Below are 21,812 nucleotides of genomic sequence, written 5' to 3'. Positions count from 1 at the left end.
AGGTCTCTGTAGGGCCGAGGGCTGTCATGTTTCACCACTAGAGACAGTATATCAGGAGTTGCACAAAATCATTGGGTAGAAAGAAATTCTTGCCGTTTATACCTTTTATGAATTATATTTATATAAAATTCTACTTGTGTTTAGCAATATAAGTATCTTGAATTTTTGCATTCGCTCTGTCCATATGTGCATTCTTAGTTCCTGAAAACCCTGAGAAAGAAAAAGAAAGGTTATAAATAGGAATTAGAAGATCTGATACCTGCCCATGAAGTGTGTACATTCGTGGGTGGAAAAGATGAACCTACATGAAAGAGTATACACCTCAGTACACAGTTGTCCTCCTCCCTCAGGGCATTAGTCATGACAATACACTTCTGTAGCGCCTCCCTTCCCAGGAGCCCAAGCAACTGCCTGCAGGACAAACTGCCAAACAAGATACTCCTCATGATCCTTGGAAGCCAGTGCCTCCATCTGGGAAACCAATTCAGTCTCTTCTTTCCAATCATAAGCCCCTCAGACTTGGGTCCTACCTAACCTTTGTCACGGTGGGGCAATACCTCAGGAGTCCTGGCAGGAAAATTAAATAATGCTGGTAAAAAAAGAATACTAATGACAACTCCACTCCCATTTATGGAGACTACCCCCTGCTCTTTAGAAGTGTTTTACTTAACTCGCCACACCTCTTAAATCTTTAAATACTCTTGTAAAGCACTGCTCCAAAAAGACAATGAGGCAGAGCCTGAGTAGGCAACTCGCCCACACTCTGTCTACTGTACCAATGTGCGTCTGTCCAGTGTTAGCTACCAAATAAGCCAGAGAGTGGAACAAAGAATGTTTGTTTGCACGACCACAAAATTCTAACCCGGCCCCTACCCCCACCCTACCCAAAGTTTTCAAAGTTTCTAGAGAGATTCTGCAATGCAGTTTTAAAAATCTACTGGGACTTTAAATCTATGGAAAAAGAAAATTGCCCAAATGTACCACCTCCTACCCGGGAAACATCCCCATTACTTGTGCACCCCCTTCCCCTCTGGCTGGGTTACGCACCACTCGAGGGTACTGTTTTATAACAGTCTGCTGCAGCCCAGGCTGTCTTTCCCCTAGATAAGTTGTCTTCTCCCCACTGTCTCAGCTTAAGATTATTGCATGTACATTCCTTTCCTCCTGTGAACATCTGTTCAACATCCTTCAGACTGGAACCCATTCATGCATAGACCTTTGGGGCACTGGAATATTGACCCACAGCTTTTTCCTCTCGCAACTATTTTTAGCCTTATAGTTTGTACTTTTCAACACTTCAGTCATTTTCATGCCTCTACTTAGTCTCCTCATTTCTCCATGTTGTGTAATATTCCTTTGAGTTATCTTTTTCCAAGGAACTCAAAGAACTCGATGATTCAGCCCTCTGCCCACATACCCACATGAGGAAGGAGGCTCTCCTCCCTGCTTATCTGAGGCACAAAATTGTTTTGGCTCCAGTGCAGCTCTGTTTTTCCAGCTGTCAAGCAGCAGCTGACCAGATTTTTTTTTTATCCACACTGAAAACTGACATGCAGCAAAGTGCGTTATGGCTGGTGGGGTGGATACAGGGTCTCAAAAAAGCACAGAAGCAAAATAGAATCTTGGAACTCAGAGTGGAAATGAACCTATGTAGAGAGGCAAGCTTGACAATTTTATTATGTGCTAGGTACCAGGCCAGCTGCTAGGAATAAACAGAATAAAACCCAGCCCTTGGCCCCTCAGAAGGGAAGGACACAAATGAATTAGCATTTATTCATTCAGTGTGTCTGTAAACACATTATGAGCAGCTATTACATGCCAGAATTTATTCTAGGCCCTGAGAGTACATCAGTGAATAACATAGACAAAATCCTTGGAGATGACTGGATGCAAAAAAAGCATCGGATATAATTATATGGACTGGAGTCAGACCTCTTGGGTTCGAATCCTGGCTGTGTAATACTGGGAGGAATGTTTGCCTTTCTGTGCGTCGTCTGTGCGGTAGGAACGGTAACAGTACCCACCGCATAGGATTGTTAGGAAGATCATAGGAGCTAATACATGTCAAGAACTTAGCAGAATGTCTAGTACCTAGCATGGGGTCCATAGTCTTACATATTATTAAATTAGATAATATGAAAATTAATAAAAGGAAGTCTTGTTTAGAATGGAGTCAGAAGCCTGGCAGGGGTAATTTTCATGCTCCACCACGCCTCCGCAACTGCAGACCCAACAGGAAAGGATGCGCCTTGCACGTACGTGGTTACCACTTTACTATCCCAGCAAGCCTGAGATAGGCTCCCACCCCACTCCCCTCGACAGCCCAGCCAATGAGAGACTGCCGCAACTCAGCCAATGAAGAGCCACTATACTTTGAACTCCCAATAGGCTTTTTGTATGTAAAAGCCCCTCCCAACACCTCCCCCTTACTCTACGAAAGAGCCTGTCTCTCCTTGGTTCTACAGATTTGCCTATGCTTTTGCCATAGTTTGGCTGTCTCCAATTGCAATTCTTTGCTATTCCCAAATAAACCCATTTTTGCTGGTAAATTAACAGGCAGGGCATTTTTTTTTTTTTTTTAGATTAACAGTAATTACATTACAGAGTGAGAGAATTTTGTTAAAAAGAAGTGAGGCATGAAGCGCTCAGGGAGCATAGAAGCAAAGTACCTCACTTAGGAGGGGGGGTTCGGTGGACAAACTTAGAGGAGCTCCCACCGAAGTCCAGTCCATAAGATTAAGAGCTAATCCAATGAAAAACAGGGGGAGTGGAGTACGAGGCAGAGGAAACATTGTGCTTGATGATTTGGAAGCGAAGGAGAGAGCAGCGATGCTTGGAAGTGCACCTAATTTAGCATAGGTGGGGAGGTTGGGAGAAGCGGTTAAGAGCGGAGATCAGATCATGACAAGGAACTCCAGCTTTATCCTTCAGCAGGAGAAGCCACTAACTGTAAACAGGAAAGTGACAGAGCTGCACTGAGCGAAAGCACAAGAGAAGCCAGTCAGAGGAGACAGCTGCAGTGAACTGGATGGGAAGAGAGGAAGGCCCGAACTCACGTGAAGGTTTTGAGCTTAGAGGGGTGTGGACAAATAGCAGAGACAGGGAAGAGGCTGATGTGTAGCGTCCGAATGAGGGGACATCAAGGAAGACTTATGGCTTTCTGGCTTGGGCAGTGTGGCAGGTGACGCCTCTCCCTGAGGTGGCGCCTGATGGAGAAGGATCAAACTTGGTGTGCGGGGGCCCACGGGGGAGTGAGTGTGGGTAGCGCCAGCAATAATTAATAATTAACTTACTGTTGGCTAAATTGCCTCTGATAGGCTTCTGAGTGATCCAGGCTGAGCCATCCAGGAGCTCAGATCCAGCAGAGAGATCCCTGCTAAAGAGATATGTGGAGAAATCATCAACATTTTGGAAAGCTTCTGGGAGTAGCTGAAATTACTCATTTATTATCTCATTAAATCTCCACAACTCTGTGAAGTAGGTTAGAAAAAGACCCACGGGCATATAATAATTGGATGACAGACCCAGGCTTGTCTGACTTTAAAATCTTCACTCTTTCCTCTTCTCCACACTGCCTTCTGGGTGGTATGTCGAACGTCTGGAAGAAGCAGTTGTTTCTGTGTTTCATGGTTTTGGTACGTTGCTGATTTCACTCCAGCCCAACCCTGCTGTAGTTTCTGGAAATACAAATATTAATAAAACATGTCTGCCACAGCCAAAGCAAGGTACAAGAGACAGAAAGACAACAGGTCGTTTCAATATAATATGGTAAGGGCAGTGGCAGAGGTATGCACAGAGTACATTTGCCACAACTTTCGAGAATCAGGAAGAGTTCTGGCCTCAAAAGTCCTAATAAAAGTGCACGTCCAATCAAATCCATTCCTTGGAATAGATGGAGTATGAGAGTAGAGAAAGGGGTGGAGAGGTGGGGCCTTTACCCGAGAGAACTTGTTTGGAGGAGTTATTACGCCAGGGGATACTTGGCATAGACGGGATCGTGAAAAGAGAAAAGAGCAAGACCTGAGTGGGAAATGGAAGGAAGGGCCCCTAGGGGACTCTCACACTCTAAACATCAGATCCACAGCTCAGTGCATTCACGTGGCCTCTGGGAATTCTAATATCCTCCCTCAGCCTCCCCCCCCGCAAAAAAAATGCTTTTGGGGGACCAGTAAAGCCGTCGTCTCTAGAATTTGATCTTGGATTTTGCTAGCAAGCTTGGATGGATTAGCAATGTAAACTCCATTTGTAAACACTGTGATCTCCATGATGGGCCTGACTTGTTCACTATGATATTCCCAGTACACTGCCTGACAAGGTAGCAGGCAGTAAGTATGAACCTTGATTGGATTAAAGCTAAATGTAAATTAACAGTTAGTTACATTCAGAAAATTAAAAAGGTTTTTTAAAATATATATTGCATTTTACATAATAGATTTACCATGTTGAAATTTTTTGTTCTTCCTAGTAATAGCCAGAGTCCTGAGTTGCCCATTGAAGAACCTCTGATTAAGTTATTTTCTCATTATTCATGGCCATCATCTAGTTTCCACCAAAAGACTCTGGGTGGTCTTTGCAACGTTACTCATAACCACATGACCTGATTTAGAATCAATCTTCTGTTAAAAAGGACACCACAAACCCAAAATGGAGCCACATAGACCAAATCACCAAACCAAGGCTTCATACCTAATCTAGTTGCAATTCCAAACTCCCCAGAAATGTAGTCTTCATGGGACAATCAGGAATGTTCTGGTCAGCACCAATCGGGTAATCTGTCTCATGGACTCACCATCACCAAAAGGAAATTGAGGTGATCCACCTAATAAGATCCCCTGCCATTGCTCCAAGGAAAGGTTACCTTACCTGGAACAATCCTCTTCTTCTTTTGCAAATAACTTCCTTATCCCACCCTCCTTCCTACAAAGACCTTCCATTATGTACAACTTCTCAGAGCTCCCTTCTATCTACTAGACGGGATGCTGCCCGATTGATGAATTGTTTAATAAAGCCAATTAGATCCTCCACTTTACTCAGTTAATTCCAACCAAATTAATAATCAACTGTTTCTTGTGAAATCTCTTATAGTTTGTCTGCCAACATGTTAATGTTAATACATTGGTGGATATGACAGAAAATCTTAACTAGAAAGAGATAAACATTTGTAATGAAATCCTCAAGGAGTCACTTGAACACTGAGCATTTTCCTGGGCCCCAGCGAAGTCAAAGTTAACATGTAAGTATTCAACAAACTCAGTAATCATGTATTTTTCTATATAAGACTCCTACTGAATGACTTATCTTAATTTTTAGCACTTGCTTCTATTTCCAAGCATCTTTGAATATTATAACTGCTATCGTCAAATGGCCACAAAATGTGGACACATCATTTAAATTATTAAGATACTGATGCTAATAAAGGACAAGAGAAATGATGTATAACTGCCTTTGGGGTGGTCGAAGAAAACAAACAAGATGTGCGTGCTCCTGAAATGCTGGAATAGAACAGTGAGAGAATTATTATTTATGGTATCTTTTTATTCATGTAACGTCTTCCATGGCTATATCTTCATTCCATATTATGGAAATCAAACAAAGACCATCCAAATAGGAACAATCAAAAGCTATGTTTTCAGAGCTTAATAGTGTAAGGGAGTCAGCCACCATCACTTGGCATTTGGGCCCAAGGCAGGCAGGGGGGTGGGGGTGCGTTATAGGTTTTAAAAAAAAAAAAAAAAAAAAAAAGCAGGAGGTCTTCAAGTGCGCCCTGATTGGAGAATATTGGCATGGGAAAACAGGAAGAAGTCTGACTAGAAATAGAATATCTTGTAAGATTAGGCTGGGGAGCATATTAATCTTTTTCTGGTTAGTTCCAAGTTAGCGGGGGAAGCTGATAGTCATTGACCAAGTCCTGACCAAGGTTGCTGTAGAGGCTGTAAGTCGGAATCCAATTGTCATATATGATCTGGTCATTATCTACCTGCATATGGAGTTTCTCGGCATTAAGATTTCAGAGGTTAGCTTTCCTAGAATGAACTCAGAATATCTATCATATGCTGGAACCAGTGCTCCAAAGGAGTAAAGATATTCTGCTGATACGGAGTAATTGCCACATTGGTGTTGAAACTGTTAAATATACAGCAAGCATTCTCACTGAGGACAATTTTGTTCCAAGGGGATGATTCTTGGGGGGCTGAATATATATATGTATGTGTATATATATATATATATATATATATATGTTTATATATTTATATTTATTGCTATTTCTTTCCTTACATTATAGCAACCACTACCTACCCAGCCCATCCACTCCACCACTAACTCCAGCCTCATAAACATGTATCAACAGCATCACATCTACCACATGTTTAAAGCTTGAAAAACACTAAGGAGGAGATGTCATCATAGCCACAGCCACTTTGTGAGAATATGGTTCTAATGATCTTGAACACATTTTCCCATAAAGTCTTAAGTCAGTCTTCTTAGTAACTTAATAGAAGCAAATTCTCCCAATTAAAAAACCCACAGAATATCCAGAAGGCACCAGTGAAAGAAAAACACAGAAGTCTTCTCCCCCTTGGGCTGGTGTCTGGTCTAAAAAGTAGCAAAAGGCCTTTCCTGAGCACTAAGTGTGACAAGAACCCCTTATTTGGTATTACTCATAATTGGGCCAAAGCAAACGCCCCAAACCACAGCTGGGAAACAGTTTTTAGAGAGTTATAGTTAAGTAAAAATCAATGTGATTAAATTCTTTTATGATAAGCTTCACAAAGAGAAGCACCTTCCCAATTAATTTTGCAACATCAAGTGTATTGCCCCTCATCCTGTCTCTGATTCTTCTCTCTCTCATCCATCCAGCACATACTACTGCACATAATACACATACATTTTCACAGCTGAAGTTCAAATATGAACTTGAACTGGTTCCTTTCCCCAGCAAAAACTTTCAGTGGCTCCCTAGTATATGCTGAATATTGAATTTAAGACCAAAGAATATTCTACAACTGACCTTTATTTCCCAGTACTCTCTAGAATACCCTATATCCTGGCGAAACTAAACTAATAGATTTTGCCTGAAGATCCTCCAACTTTCTCATTGAGCCTTTGCGTGCAGTTGTTCTTTGGCCTAAAATTTCTTTCCATATATCTGAATCCACAGAATTATCCAGCCAGCTTTCTATCCTTTATATATCTCTTGGTAGGATTGAATTTTGTTGTAAATAGGTTCTATTTAGGATACAACCAGAATAATCTTCCAAACTATGGTTGGTAGGAAAAACAGAAACAGATGGGATCAATGTTGAAGGTAACCTGTAAAGTGAGTTGTGATCTGGATTTTAAAGGAGGTGAGGTGTGAGGTTTGGTTTGGGCAGCAGGAGTCCATTCCCAGATAAGTGGGGCAGATTACATGGGGGATAGGTATCCACTGAGCAAAAGAACAAATAAAAACCTTTGTACTTACTTTACTTATCCTCTAAAGCCAAGACCAAGGAGGAGAATCTGTTCAGCTCACCACTCCCTCTGTCCTGGCCCAGCCTCTCTCTTTCCCTTCTTTCTACTTGTGAGATCCCCCTTCTTCCATACCTCTGGTTCCAACCCCCAAGAACACAGAGAAAGATTTTAGATATTTTTTCTTCATTTATCATTTCACATTTTCATTTTTTCAATACTTACTACGCATGTGTTCTGAGCATTTCACGAGACCCTGGAAAATGAAGGACCAAAGAATATTATAAAAGCATAAATGGAACATTTCCAATCTTTATGAGAAGATGATTAGCAAATAATACACACCATCACCATGTTGGGTTGTTCATTTCGTTATTTTTCATTTGGGCCCTCCCATTTACTCTTTGCCTTATGAGTCTGACCCCTACAGATAGCATGCTCTATTATCCAGGTTTCTTTGCCCTCTGGCATTAGTTGCTTTCAGCCAGTAGGAGGTACCAGCAAGATATTAAAGAGAAGTAGGAGAAAGGTACCAAAGTATTTATTCCTTCTGCTTTTCATCTATGTTGTGCTGTAATCTCACATTGGTTCCATCTTTGCAGGGCAACAGCTCACTCTAGGTGACCCCACCTCCAAGACTGAGGGTTCTTAAAAGGGGTTGTTCCCATAAACAGCTACAAGGATAACATGGTAACCAGAGTTTCACCTGCAATGATGGTGGTCCATTTATCATGAGGTACTTAAGAATGAAGTAGATGGACAGCATTCTAAACTATGGCTTGATTTAAGCAATCAGAAAAATTCTAGGTCTGTGGCAGAAATCTCACTGAAGTTGCCATAATAGAAATTCATAGCCTCTTAAGTTTCCAGACTCAAACTATTTCATCCTCAAACCAGAATGCCACGTTTAAAATGAAGGCCAGGGGCACTTTGGTGGCTCAGTCAGTTAAGCGCCTGACTTTGGGTCAGGTCATAATCTCAAGGTTCATGGGTTCAAGCCCCATGTCAGACTCTGTGCTGACAGCTCAGAGCCTGCAGCGTGCTTTGGATTTTGTGTCTTCCTCTCTCTCTGCCCCTCCCCCCCAACTCATGCTCTGTCTCTGTCTCTCTCTCTCAAAAATAAATAAAAATGTTTAAAATTTAAAAAAATAAATAAAATAAACATAAAAAATAAAACAAAATAAAATAAAATGAAAGCCAGATCTTTTTGAGGAAGGAGCCTGCAGTTGCCACACTAACTTAAATCTTCTTCCAAGTTTCCCTCAGGAAGACACATGACATAAAGTTGGAAAGTGACCTGTGAAAAGGGACATGTTCAGACCTCCCGGGAGTTATTAAATACTAGCCCTCGGTTTATACTCATTTCTATAGGGTTAAAACACCATTATGGTCCAGTGGTATATTAATTTCCTATTGCTGCTATAAGAAATGACTACAGGGGCACCTGGGTGGCTCAGTTGGTTAATTGTCAGACTCCTGATTTTGACTCAGGTCATGATCTCTCTGTTTGTGAGTTCAAACCCTGCATCAAGCTCTGTGCTGACCGCTGGGAGTCCGCTTGGATTCTCTCTCTCCTTTTCTCCCTGCCCCGCCCCCCCCCAATAAACAAATAAACATTTAAAAAAAAAAGAAATCACTAGAAACCTGGTGATGTGAAACAACAGAAATGTATCAGCTTATTGTTCTGGAGGTCAGAAGTCTGAAATAGCTCCTACTGGGCTAAAATCAAGGTGCCATCAGGGGATGTATTCCTTCTAGACTCTAGGGAAGAATTCTTCTCCTGCCTTTTTCAGCTTCTAGCCTGCATCCCTGACTGGTGAAGAGACATTACAGTAAGAAAGGCCAATGGGAAGCCCCTGGAACTGTCCCTCCCCCACAGCTATAGAGTAAAATCAAAAGTAATACCACATCCCTGGTGGTATTGTCACAAGATAAGAACCCAAAAAATGCAAGAATGCTGGTTTTCTATCCTACACTCAATTTCTCCATTCATTCAGTCAGTGCAAAAGTAAGATGAATTGTGGAAAATGTTTATGAATCAACCTCAGCAGCCATTTCCAGTGTGGTAACTTCACTGGGTCAAACAATATCGTCCTAGTACCTGGGGGCTATTAACCTGAAGAATACTTTTTTCTTGATCTAATTAATAGGACCATCCAAAAGAGTTTGCCTTAACTTAGAAGGGTCAGCAGCATAGTTTCACCATCTTACTTCAGGGCTACGTCAACTCTCTTGCTCTCTGTCATAATATGGTCTCCCAGGACCTTGGTCATATCCCATAGAATATCACACTGATCCATCACCTGGGTAACATTATGCCAATTGGACCTCAAGAACAATAAGTAGCGATTTCGTTATGTGCTTTAATAAGACAAATATGGCCACAGAGTAGAGGGTAAATCCCATGAAAACAGTGCGAAGTTTCAAGGAATTCAGTAGTCTAGAGTATGCCAGGATATCTCCTCTAAAGTGAAAGATACATCACTATACCTTGTATGCCCACCACGAAGAGGAACAGTGTTTGCCAGAACTCTTCAGATTTTGGAGACATGATATACCACAACTGGAAGTGCTTCTCCAACCCATTTGCCAAGCGCCTCTAAGTCTGTCTATCTTGAATGGGGCCTGGAGCAAGAGAGGGCTTCCAAGTTGAGGCTGCCCTGATACTTGTATCTTAATGATCTAGCAGATGCAGTACTTTTAGACATGTCTGTGGCAGCCAGAGATACCGTACAAGGCCTCTGGCAAACCCCAAAAAGAGAATCACAGAGGGTATGCCTAAGGACTCATGTCCTTTTTGCCAATTTATTAGCTACCTATTGATGTATAATAAAATACCCCCAAAACTTTGGGGCCCATCTTAGATTTTGGCTACAACAGTCAACAATTATTCACTATACGAAAACCAACTCCTCTCTTTCTCCAGGGCCCTGGTAGAGACAGAAAGCATGATCCCAGAACCAAGACTACCAAGCATAGTAGTCTGCTAGGGCTGCTGTAATAAAATACCACAAACCAGCAGCTTACGTTTCTGGAGGCTGGGAGTCCCAAATCAAGGGATCGGCAAGGTTGGTTCCTTCTGAGGGCTGTGAAGGATGAACCTGTGCCAAGTTTCTCTCCTTGGCTTGTAGATGGTCATCTTCTCCTTGTGTCTTTTTACATCATCTTCTTTCTGCGCGTATCTGTCTCTGTGTCTAATTTCCCCTTTTTATAACCACTCAGATTAGAGACCACCCTAATGACTTCTTTTTAACCTGACTACTTCTGTAAAGATCCTATTTTCAAAACACCTGTAACTTCATGGGGAGTTCTGGATAGCCAGGTAACAGAGGAAAGGTCAGCTTTATGCAAAGTAAGCTGGCAGCATTCCTAACTGGATGGCTGCTGCATCACAGCCCCTCTCAGGGATGTCCTGGAATAGAGTAGGAAGAGAAATCTTCCTAAGGGGCAGAGCTTTTATTACAGCTGTTTTTTTCATTTTTCATGGAAAGAGAAATGGCCTGATATAAGATCAACACTGACTCATAGGTGGCAGCTAATGTGTTGGCCAGCTGGTATCTTAGGGACTTGGAAAAAACAAGCTTGAAAGACTGGTGATAAAGAAGTTGGGGTAGGGGAGATTTGGGAAAAGAATATCTTGAAGAGGGAAGGGTTTGAAGATATTTGTGTCTCATGGAATGCCCTCCAGAGAACAAGATTATCTGTCCCATGGATGTCAGCCAACCTCCCCCCAGCTTCCCCTTGCTGGATGTATGGTGCATGGAGGCTAAGCGTGGGCTCAGCTGTATTGCCTTCCCTCTCCAAGGCTAATGTGACTTGTGGCTTCCTTCCTCCATTGCTTTGTGCACAAACTGGTAAGAGCAGAGGCCTACACTGAGCCCCCAGTATGGCACCATTCCCTGTAGTCCTTGTTGGTTGGCTCTTTTCATAGCTCCAACTCACAGGCTCCAGTAACACTATTGACTCACCTTCTGAGCAGTTGGAAAAGGGAGGAGCAGATGGAATTGAAATATACTACTAAAGGCAGAGTTGAGAGGAATTGGTGGCCAAGTGAATGTAGTAGGAGAATGGCAAAGAAAACCTGAGATGAGTGAAGTTTTCAGTTTTTGTGAATGGTGAATGGGAACACTTTGAATGAAGACAGGGATGATCAGAGAAGGGTAGGGAGAGACTGACGGAGGAGATGAAGAGTTCAGTCTGAGCCTCTGGAAGTGGGTGAGGGTGAGCATATGTATGCATCGTGAGCAACCAGTGGTCAAGGGCGGTGGGGGGGGGGGGGGTCCTGAGTTTAGAAGCAAAGTCAGCACTTGAGATAAAGGATGAAAACTTGATTTTATTCATAACTATGTTAATGTCCCACAGGACTTTGCATGTTTGATGTTTTACCTCTAACTATGGACACGGAGACTTTGCTTTTCAGCTGCAGTGAACAAGCTGAAGAGGCCTTTAAAAAATGGGGGGGGGGAAAAAAAAAAAAAAAAAAGAAATGGTGGGGCGGGGATACTTACCCTCAGAGGAAGTAAGCATAGGGAGACCCTAAAGGCAAATGTTTACCACAGCATTTTATATTGGAAGTGCCAAATGCACAGACCTCACCTGTCTTGTCCCACTTCTCTATCTCCAGCCACTAGAAGAGGATCTGGCACCTTGTAGCCACCCAAATATTTAGGGAGTGGTCAGAATAAATGGGAGGATGTGGCAATGAGGGAAGGAAGGAAGGAAGGAAGGAAGGGAGGAAGGGAGGAAGGAAGGGAGGAAGGAAGGGGGGAAGGAAGAGAGGGAGGGAGAGAGGAAGGAAGGAAAGGAGGGAGGAAGGAAGAAAAGGAGAAAGGAACCAACCTTCAGAGCATAATGGGGACGTGGGGAAGGTAAAAGCCAAAAGACCTTCTTTTCCCTCACCCTCTGTAAGACTGAAAGATGAGAGGCCATGTGGAGTAATGGTTAAGAACACGGACTCCGAATTCAGGCTCCAAGGCATCCTAGCTGAGCGGCTTGAACAAGTGACTTAACTTTTCTGTGCCTAGGCTTCCTCCCTGCAAAATAAACGCAGTAAATGCTTACAGAAGCTCCTGGGGAAAAAAGTAAGTTCCACATAAGTGTTATTGTTATTATTTTTGGCAACTTGATGAGAAGGTAAGACAAGCTGGAAATTCCCTGCGGAGGGTGAATTCAGATACTTAGCCTTTAAGCGCCATTCACAAATTGAATAATCCTATTCTCTCTCACTTTGCCTTCCAGGAGCTGTAAACACCCCCCTACTTCCCAACATACTTTCACTAGCAAAAGACAGAGGCCTGGGTTTTAGTACAGCTGCCAGCAATGAGCCGTGAGTCTGCAGACCCCACGGGAGCCGAGCGCCCAGATCCCTTATTAGCCAAGGCCGACCGCCGTCTGTGCGTGGGGTGCGGTCCGCAGGCTCACTCCCGCTCTCGCCACCCCGCCCGCGCGTCCCGGGGCCCCCGCGCCCTGTGCGCCCCGACTGCCGCCCCGCGCCCAAAACACGGGGGAGGCGCCTCTCGGGCGCCCCCCGGCCGGGATGCCAGTGCCCGGCGCCGGGCGCGCCTTCGCCCGCAGCCTGCCCGCGCGGCCTTTATACCGAGCCGGCCGGGTGCTCACTAATGTTTAACTCGGGGCCGAAACTTGGGAGTGCCGAGTGACTCCGCGCGCCGAGCAGCGGAGCTGAAAGCGCGTCTCGGCGGCTTGCCTGACTTCTGCCTGCGCTCCTGCTCCGAACGCTCAGTTCCGGGCACACGCCGACCATGAAGGTGAGTGAGGAGCGCCTTTCCCTAACCCCAGGGGCGAGTTGTAGGTGCTTCTTCACCAGACTCTCCCCCAAGTGACCCCGAAGCTCGCGGAACGGAACCAGGGGCTCCTGTTCGGCGGAAGTTCCAGGGCCACCCTCGACAGGTGAAGGGACCTCCCCGAGTTCCCGCCAGGCGCTCGCCCCCCGGGGTTTCTGCTAGAAAGAGGCGCCAAGCCTTGGAGGACGCAGAGAGCCATCCATAAAACGCTCGCTCGAACCCTCACCTGGCTTCTCCCCCACTTGGCTTCTGACGTTCAGGAAGCGTAGAGAAGTAAACGCTAGTGTGCTTGGAGGCCAAAAGTTCAAGAGCGACCACTCTTGGCAACCTCCGCGCTCCAAACCCTCTCAGCCCACTGTGCCCCCTTTCCAATGCACGCCCATCGGCAAACCCCGCTGCCTAGGGTGCAGGGCGGGCCCCGACCCTCTACCTCTACCGCGCTGGGGCCAGACGGCTCGCTCTAACCGGACACGATCTGACCCGCCTGCAGACACCGTGGAAGGTGCTCCTGGGACTGCTGGGGCTTGCTGCGCTCATCACCATCATCACCGTGCCCGCGGTTCTGCTGAACAAAGGCAGTAAGTTCGAAACATTTGAAAAAGATAAGACAACGGGAGACCAGGATCGGGTTCTACCTTACCACACCGAGAGCTAAGGATCTTGCTGGGGGCTTGGACCAGTGCACCAGGTTGTAGCTGAGGCTTCCCTGGTCGTGGCTAGATGCCCTTCCTGGGGTCTCCAGCGTTCAGGCTGCAAAAGGTTGGCAGCGGCCACATTTTATGTACCATAAATACACGCTTCCTGAAATTAAGGAGAAGCCTTAGGATTTCTTTTTATTAAATTCAAAGTTAAATGTTTAATATGATTTCAATTAAAAAAAATAGCCTCCCTAGTAGGGATCTTCAAAGGAGAAGATGTGGTGTTTGAAGGTCCTGAACAGTAGTAAGGCTGTCATAAAAGGAGGGGAAAAATGAGAGAAAGAAAACTCCCAAGATACAGTTTTGAGAAGACTATATGGGGAACCCAGGTTCTTTTCCTTCCAGGGTGATGGAAATTCATTAATTGGAGAGTTGAGATGCAGGGAAATAACTATTGGCCACTTATAGCAGTATTTCAGAGTAAATCATAAAACGGTGTATGTGGTAATATTCGGAAGGGGATGGGATCAGTGATGTGTGGTGGATTCTTTCATTGCAAGCCACCTTCATTTCTTTTAGCTTTCCTGACCCAGTGCAGCTCTAGTTCCTGATATAAAACATTCATATAATGAAATACACATTATTGGGTGCAAACAAGTGAGAACAACTAGTTTGGATCTCTTGTGGCCTTACTTTCCTTCTAAGTAAATATTTACTTTCATTTCAGTAAGACAGATTCTAGTCTGCCAACTGAAGCATTCTCTCTGGATGCTCTATCTAACCAGGAAATGTGCAGGCAGTGCTCACGTACTGAGGGGTCTTCTCCAGATTTCAAGGTGACAGCTCAGAATTAGTTTGTGAAGCTATCAAGGACTATGTTTGCCTGGCAATTTCAGGACTGGGGCAGAGGTCCCAAAGGTTAAGTAACTGAGTGTGCTGACCTACTGATAATGACTTTTAGTTAAGAAAGCAATGGTTACCATCGTTTAAACAATTAAATGGCAGACATCAGTTCACTTATATTTGACTCTTGTTTTCTTGAAATGATACTTTGTATGTTTAAACAACCACACACACAAAGCCTGGCTGTAAGAAAAGAATGGATCATCCATATGATCAATAAATATTCACGTGGCTTACATTATGTCCCAGGCACAGTGCTACTTGCTGCAAATACAAGGATTGAAATTTTTAAAGATCTCTGACCTCAAGAACTTTATAGCTAGTGGGAAACAAATATGCAAAAAGTCATGCATTTTTTTTTTAAACAGATAGCTCATTTGTCTCTAGAACATCACTGAAGCACACCTCAGCATCACTGGAAGAATGGGTATAAAAGCTGTAACTATCAGAACTTTCCTTAAGGAAACTTGGAAGGAACACCAGACTTTGATGAAGCCACTTGAAATGGGCAGTGAGATGGTCTAGGAGACTGGGTCAGGCAAGTGCCTTCTAGGGGTTGGTCGGGTTAACTACAGGGATTTTGCTTTGCCGGGGGGAGCATGCAGACTAGAGAGGGGCTGTCTTGCCATTTCCTGAAAACCACACCTCGTCTCTTCCCCCCCATGAAATTTGGACAAATATTTCAAGAACATTCTTTTGGTGGGGACTTCTCCAGAGATTCCTGTGTCTCCATCTAAGTATTATGATTTGATAAGATAATTTAGAGAGGCTTGAGCAGAACAGACTTGCCTGTGGATTAGAAGGAGTACTTCTGGGAAGGTCTTCTCATAAGTTTCTTCTGTGGGAATGCTTGAATGGTTACTATTAGTTTCTGGGGATAAGGTTTTCCAGAAAACATAAATGCCTTATGAGCCAATACAGAGACACAAGGGCACATCCTCTAACTGGATTATAAAAGGGCTCCTAGCAGAAGAGGAGAGTGGGAAGCAGCGAAAGAAGTTTGATTTTTAACCATAGATTATGAAGAACTCCAGGAGAATTGTGAGCATGCCTGGACTGTTGGGCAGGACAGTGGGTACAGGGGTTGAGCAGGGCAAGGCTAGAGGGGAAGCAGGGAAGTGTCCTAGAAGACTGATGGTGCACAGCAGAATTTGGAGACTATAGGGCTACTCAGAAATGTGACCAATTAGACTTTGGTAATTGATTAAACATACAAGGAAGAGGAGGGTGGCTAAGGATGTTGCCCTTGGGCAACTGGGTGGATATGTGGTATCATGGGGTGCTTTGTTTATGCTTACACACTCAAGTTCTCTTCTCATATTTCTTAGTTGGAATGTATGTATATTTGAGGAGGAAAGGGAAATCCTCTTGTTTCAACTCCTGCTTTAAAGGGGCAGAGATGAAAGCTAAGGAATGTGGCATTATCATTAAGTCCACGATATCATTCCTGGGCTGTGCCACAATGAAGAGCAGCATTCTTACAAAGAATCCAGAGTCATCACCCAAGAAATGTTCTCCATATTGTCAATCTAAGTTTAAAGTTAAAAAAAAAAAAAAAGTACTAGGAAGGAAAGGGGGATAGGAAGTGGGAGAGAGCAAAGATAAATGGAAATAAAAGGAAGGGAGGGAGGAAGGAAGGAAGGAAGGAAAGGAGAGGAAAGGGGAGGGAGGAAGATTTTGATAGATCATGCAGAAAGCTAAGAAATAAACAACCAAAAGAAAGGAGGAAGAAATGAGCAAACCCAAGTTCATCCTCTGAGAGGCTGGTTTAAGAGAAGGTTAAGTGTTTCCATATGAAACACTGACTTTAGCGGAACTAAACACACCCAGAGGGGAGAGAGAGTGAAAGAGAGGCATAAGCGTAATACTTCTGTATTTTTTTTAGCATAAAAACTCCCTGAGGTCAGGAATTATGCATGTCATCAAGCAAAATTAAAAGCTCACCTCCTTCTGTATGTATAATAAAGGATTGTATTTTGTTTTAAACCCTTCATATATCCTATTAAAGAAGGATATTACATTTAAACGTTCAGTTTCCCAGAGAATCCTCAGTAAAATATATAAATATAATGAAAGTATAGAAATCCTCATGGCTTAGTGGTAATAAAATCTCTGACTCAATATTGGTGAGCCCTTTATTTCCCCTTTCACATTATATTATAGGCTGGGCTTTTGAAAGATTTATCAAATAGTTTTATTATTGTATTTGTTATTTGTCAAATAGTTTTATTGTTGAGTTTTATTATGGGATAGAAACATACCTGTTCTTGTTCTTTTCACTGCTTTAGCAGTAAATTTCCTCAGTATCTTCTTTCAGTGCATGGAAATTTGACTGCTCACGCATCCATCAGTAATAAAAGGAAACCCAGATGTGAAGGAGACAGGAATACTCAAAGAAAAGATAATATCTATGAAGTTTGCCTGAGGAAGTCCAGTATCTATTCCAGGTTTAAAAGCACATCAATGAGGCTGAATGAAAGCTTTGTATATTTCAGGGGACAGTTTCTAAACAGTGAGCTCTGTAAAAGCTCGGGTTGACTCCAGCTAGCTCAGTTAACTATTGTCAACCTTTGTCAAGTGCTCAGGAGGTCAGTGGGTTGGTCTTTTTCAGGCCAGCTATTGTGGCTCCCTAGCCACAGTATGTGCCTTAAATTTCTCTTATACATCTTGCGTCTCATCCCAAAGTGGATCAGAGAGAAAAAGGCAAGACTGTTTGCCCAGTTGAAGGCTAGAGAAAAACAACATAAAATGACTGATTAGAGCTGGATCAGTGTACTTAAAGCGCTGATGCCCATGGGAAATGTGGCCATAAATAAACGCAGGACCACCTTGCTTATGGAAGAGAAAGTATGCAAACATGTAATAATAGCTAACGTGTTCACTCTGTGCCAGGTATTGGGCAGAGGGCTCTCAATATGCTTTTCCTTTGATCCTTAGGACAACCCTTTGAGAGACTATTATCATCTCCATTTTTACAGAAATGTAAATTTTACTTTGAGAGTGCTTTAGTTACTTATTACTGCATAATGAATTACCTCGAAACTTCAAACCACAAACACTTGTTATCTCACAACTTCTGTGGGTCAGGAATTTGGCAGTGGTTTAGGTGGGAGGTTCTAGCTAAAGATCTCTTACGAGATTTTGATCAAGATGTCATCTGAAAGCTTGACTGGTGGTTCCACTTCTAAGTTCTCTCATGTGGCTCTTGGCTAAGACATCTCAGTTCCCCACCATGTGGGCCTTTCCATGGCATGTTAGGGTAGCTGGCTGCCCGTAGAATGAAGGATCCAAGAGAGCAGCCAAATAGGAAGCCACAGAGCCTTTTATGACCTTGCTTCAGAAGTGATATACCAGCACTTCTGCTGTATTATATTGCTCACACAAACCAGCCCTGATACGGTGTGAGAGGGCATTACACAAGGGCATGAATACTAGCAGCAAAGATCATTGGGGACCATCTTAGAAGCTGGCTACCAAAGAAGTTAAGAAACTTGCTCAGAGTTCCACAGAGTTGAAATTCACACTCAGGCAACACGACTCCAGAGCTGATGCTCTTAAACTCCAAATCATTCTTCTGGTTTTGATCAAGTATAAAATTAATGTGGCCATATTAGCATAAAGTTACAATTTCCCACGTATATGCCTATATTATAATTTCATGGCTGCTAATCCCTGATGCCAAGTGTTCTGAGGAAACACACCTGCCTCTGGTACCTACATTCCTATATAAAGCTGTGGACAATGACGTCCAGCTTGGGCTGATATCCGACCCTGTGGACTGGTCTTATTAAGTATCTTTACTAGTAGTAGGTCCAGATTTGTTCTTTGCACTCAATTACACTTACTTTGTTTCTAATGCATGTTATGTTATTTGATTTGATCTTCCCAGAACAATCCATTAAGGTATTAATATCTTGACTTGTTACACTGAAGTTTAGGGCTTTGTGAATAAGTACTAGAATTTGGAAATCCAAACCTTTTGACTTTTAGCCTTCCCTGAGTCTGCTGATTTCCATCTGTAGCTGTTTTAAAGAAATGCTTTGGTGGGAATTTTTGTAAGTGAATGATTAATCATTGCTTTATGGTTTGATACCAATTCCCTTTCATTGTTGTAAATCAATTATCTTGTAAATATTTTTACCTTTAGTCTTCATAGCTCCAGCGTGACCTCTAAAAAAGGGTGTGTCTCTCAATTTGAGAGTAGACTAAAACCACAAAATCAGAACTTCTGAGTTAGCTGTGTTCTTTTTTGCCATGTACTATATTTGCAGCTTCATATTTCACTTCAAAATTACAACTTCCTATGAAGTTTTCTGAACTCAATTATAAAGCATTTGGTTTAGTTACCTGTATACATTAAGTGTACATTTCTTCATTATTGGGTTCACTGGGGAAGCAAGTAGACCCGTGATCTTGGGTCACATATTTCAGCGTCTAAGGGCCAAGAAGCAGAGGTAATTCCAAGCAGAGCCAAAGCCAGCAGGGACTTTGTTCCTGGCCCCCTGAGGACTAGGGTGGCTCAGGGTGTATAATGAAGGAAGAGGAAGCAGGAGGGGTATTAAGTGGGGACTACCTCATTCCCCTTCCCTGACTTCACACTGGGTACCTCCAGAACTGGCTGGGTGGCCCCTGTAGCCTTAACATGGTCTCTGTGGGGCTGAGAACCTCTTCTTATTTTCCTCAGTTGTTGTAAAGCTCCATCTACTCAAGCTTAAGGTCACAAATTTCATGGATGGCCCTTATTCTCTGCTGTTTTCCTTTATTCTTTTATTTTCAGGCAGGAAACTTATAAGGTTTAAAACCTCCTGAGGGCTAAGGTCCTGTGATGGCCAGATGCAGGATTTGTTAACTCACCAACATGTATTGAATACTTATGCATGTCAGGTGTTATTGTGGGTATAGGGCATCTGGCCCTAAACAGTAGAGATGAGGAGCCTGCTCCCACGGACCTGTATTTTTTTTTTTTAACACATATTCATTTTTGAGAGTGAGAGAGACAGAGCATGAGTAGGGGAGGGGCTGAAAGAGAGGGAGACACAGAATCCAAAGCAATCTCCAGGCTCTGAGCTGTCAGCCCAGAGCCCAACGCGGGGCTCGAACTCACAGACTGGGAGATCATGACCTGAGCTGAAGTCAGAAGCTTAACCGACTGAGCCACCCAGGCACCCCCCATGGACCTTTAATATCTACAGGCAAGTAGTCGGCAAGCACATGAGTAATTTCAGATCATAATGGTGCTAGGACAAAAATTAAGTGTGCTAGAGAAGGTGGAGGGACACAGAAAAGGGGTTTCTTTTTATTCCAAGCATGAATGTGGATGATCTTAATTCCATTTTAAAAATATGTCTCTCACTCTGAGTAGATAATGGAGGTGAGTAGGGGGCATTTGTGAGAGATGATGGCAGATTAGACAGGGTGGTAGTATTGGAGATTAAAAAAAAAAAGGAAAGCAGAATATACTTTGGACGTAAAACAATGTATGGTGAAGAGCAAAGTGAAGAGTGAGGGAAGGAGCAGAGATAAGGATGACTCCTTGAATGGCTGTCTTCATAGTTAAAGTGGGGAACTTTTTCTTGCTCTCGTGGCTCTATCTTTCCCACAAGAACTAATCTACAATGGTTCCTCTGAACTAATGCCTTTGTCCTACTGTGTCGCTTCAGGGATCAGGAGGCAGGACTCAGGAGTGCCTTCTACACTGTGCACGTAGCACATACTTGTCAACAGATGGTAATTCTCCAATTCAGCAAATATTTATGGAGCATCTTCTAGATGCCAGGAACTTTCTTATCCACTGGAGATATAAAAATGATAGATATGGCCCTTGTCCTAAAACAATTCACCATATAGAAGGAAGCATAAACATTAACTATGGTAAAAAGGGCTAAGTGTCCTTCTAGTAAATGATCCAAGTGCTATAGATGCACGAAAGGGCAATGATAAATGCCGCCCAGGGAAGTCTATACAGAAACCAACCAGGCATGAAGGATTAATCATTAATGGACTTAAAGACAATCCTTCCAATACTGGAGCCACTAGACTGGCTTCCAGGCATACAGTTCACCTACAAGTTTAGTCCTCAATGGTTTATGGCCCTTGATTCTGTATCGAACAGAATGTTTCTGGCTGCAAGTAACAGAGTGCCCAACCAAAACTTGTTTAAAGTATGGAGTGTTACTATTGTACTATTATTAGCATCTTATATAACTGGAAGTGTAGAAATAATGCCGCTCTAGAGTCTGTTAATGCAGTGGTTTAACAGCATCCTCAAGGGCCTGGCGTCTTCCTGTCTTTTCAGCTGCACCCTTCTCAGACTGTTGACTTGTGTTCTCAAGTGTGTCCTTTTGGGGTCAAGCACATCATTGCTCACACAGCTGTTTTGCAAGGGAGAAGATGATGCTGTTTTTCATTCATAGTCTGTTCTATCAGGGAGGAAAAGCTTTTCCAGAAGTCCCTCAGCCCAAGGCAGACTTTCTCTCACGTCTCATCGGCCAGATTTGACTCACTTATCCATTCTAAACTAATCACTAGTGGGGGGTGGGGTATGAATTTGTGTTCTGGATTTTCTTTGGAACTGGAGTAATCAAGACTCATCTTTCTGGGATGAGGAGGAAACTTCTTCCTTAACACATGGCAGGGGAAGGGTAATTACCTAAATTGAATTGGGAATTCCAAAAGAAAGAAATAGCCGGGCACAGGGTGTCTGTGTAGGCATATCATAGATTTTATCATTCCTTTATTTTTGTTACATTGAAAGACTTAATTTGCTAACAAAAGAAAGTAGATGTCAACTACTTTGACCAGCTCTGAACTCCAAAGAATCTGATCCTATAACTCTCCTTCCCCTCTTCTCATCTTCTTTCCTAACTGCCTGAGTTTATTGCAGAGCAGGGTATTATCCTGAATGTATTTTGACCCTAGTACTTGCTTTTATCATGGTATCCAAAGTGACTAAGGATGAGGAGGAATTATATTTGAAATATTTAAGATACAAATCTGAGACAGCAGAGCGGGTCAGAAACAT

At 43.1% G+C, this 21,812-nt stretch overlaps 1 protein-coding gene across 1 annotated transcript in view; it reads left to right on the top strand.

The window, feature by feature from the left end:
- Positions 1–12,728: 12,728 nt before the first annotated feature.
- Positions 12,729–21,812, top strand: part of LOC125916956 (dipeptidyl peptidase 4) — a 78,665-nt gene continuing 69,581 nt past the window's right edge. The window contains exons 1-2 of the mRNA XM_049623202.1: positions 12,729–13,214; positions 13,741–13,828. Of these exons, the coding sequence (XP_049479159.1) occupies positions 13,209–13,214; positions 13,741–13,828 (94 nt within the window). The 5' untranslated portion in view covers positions 12,729–13,208. The remainder of the gene's footprint in view (positions 13,215–13,740; positions 13,829–21,812) is intronic.

Source organism: Panthera uncia, unplaced genomic scaffold, assembly GCF_023721935.1.
Source record: "Panthera uncia isolate 11264 unplaced genomic scaffold, Puncia_PCG_1.0 HiC_scaffold_1352, whole genome shotgun sequence".
Taxonomy (NCBI): domain Eukaryota; kingdom Metazoa; phylum Chordata; class Mammalia; order Carnivora; family Felidae; genus Panthera; species Panthera uncia.
This window is presented reverse-complemented; position numbering and strand designations above follow the sequence as displayed.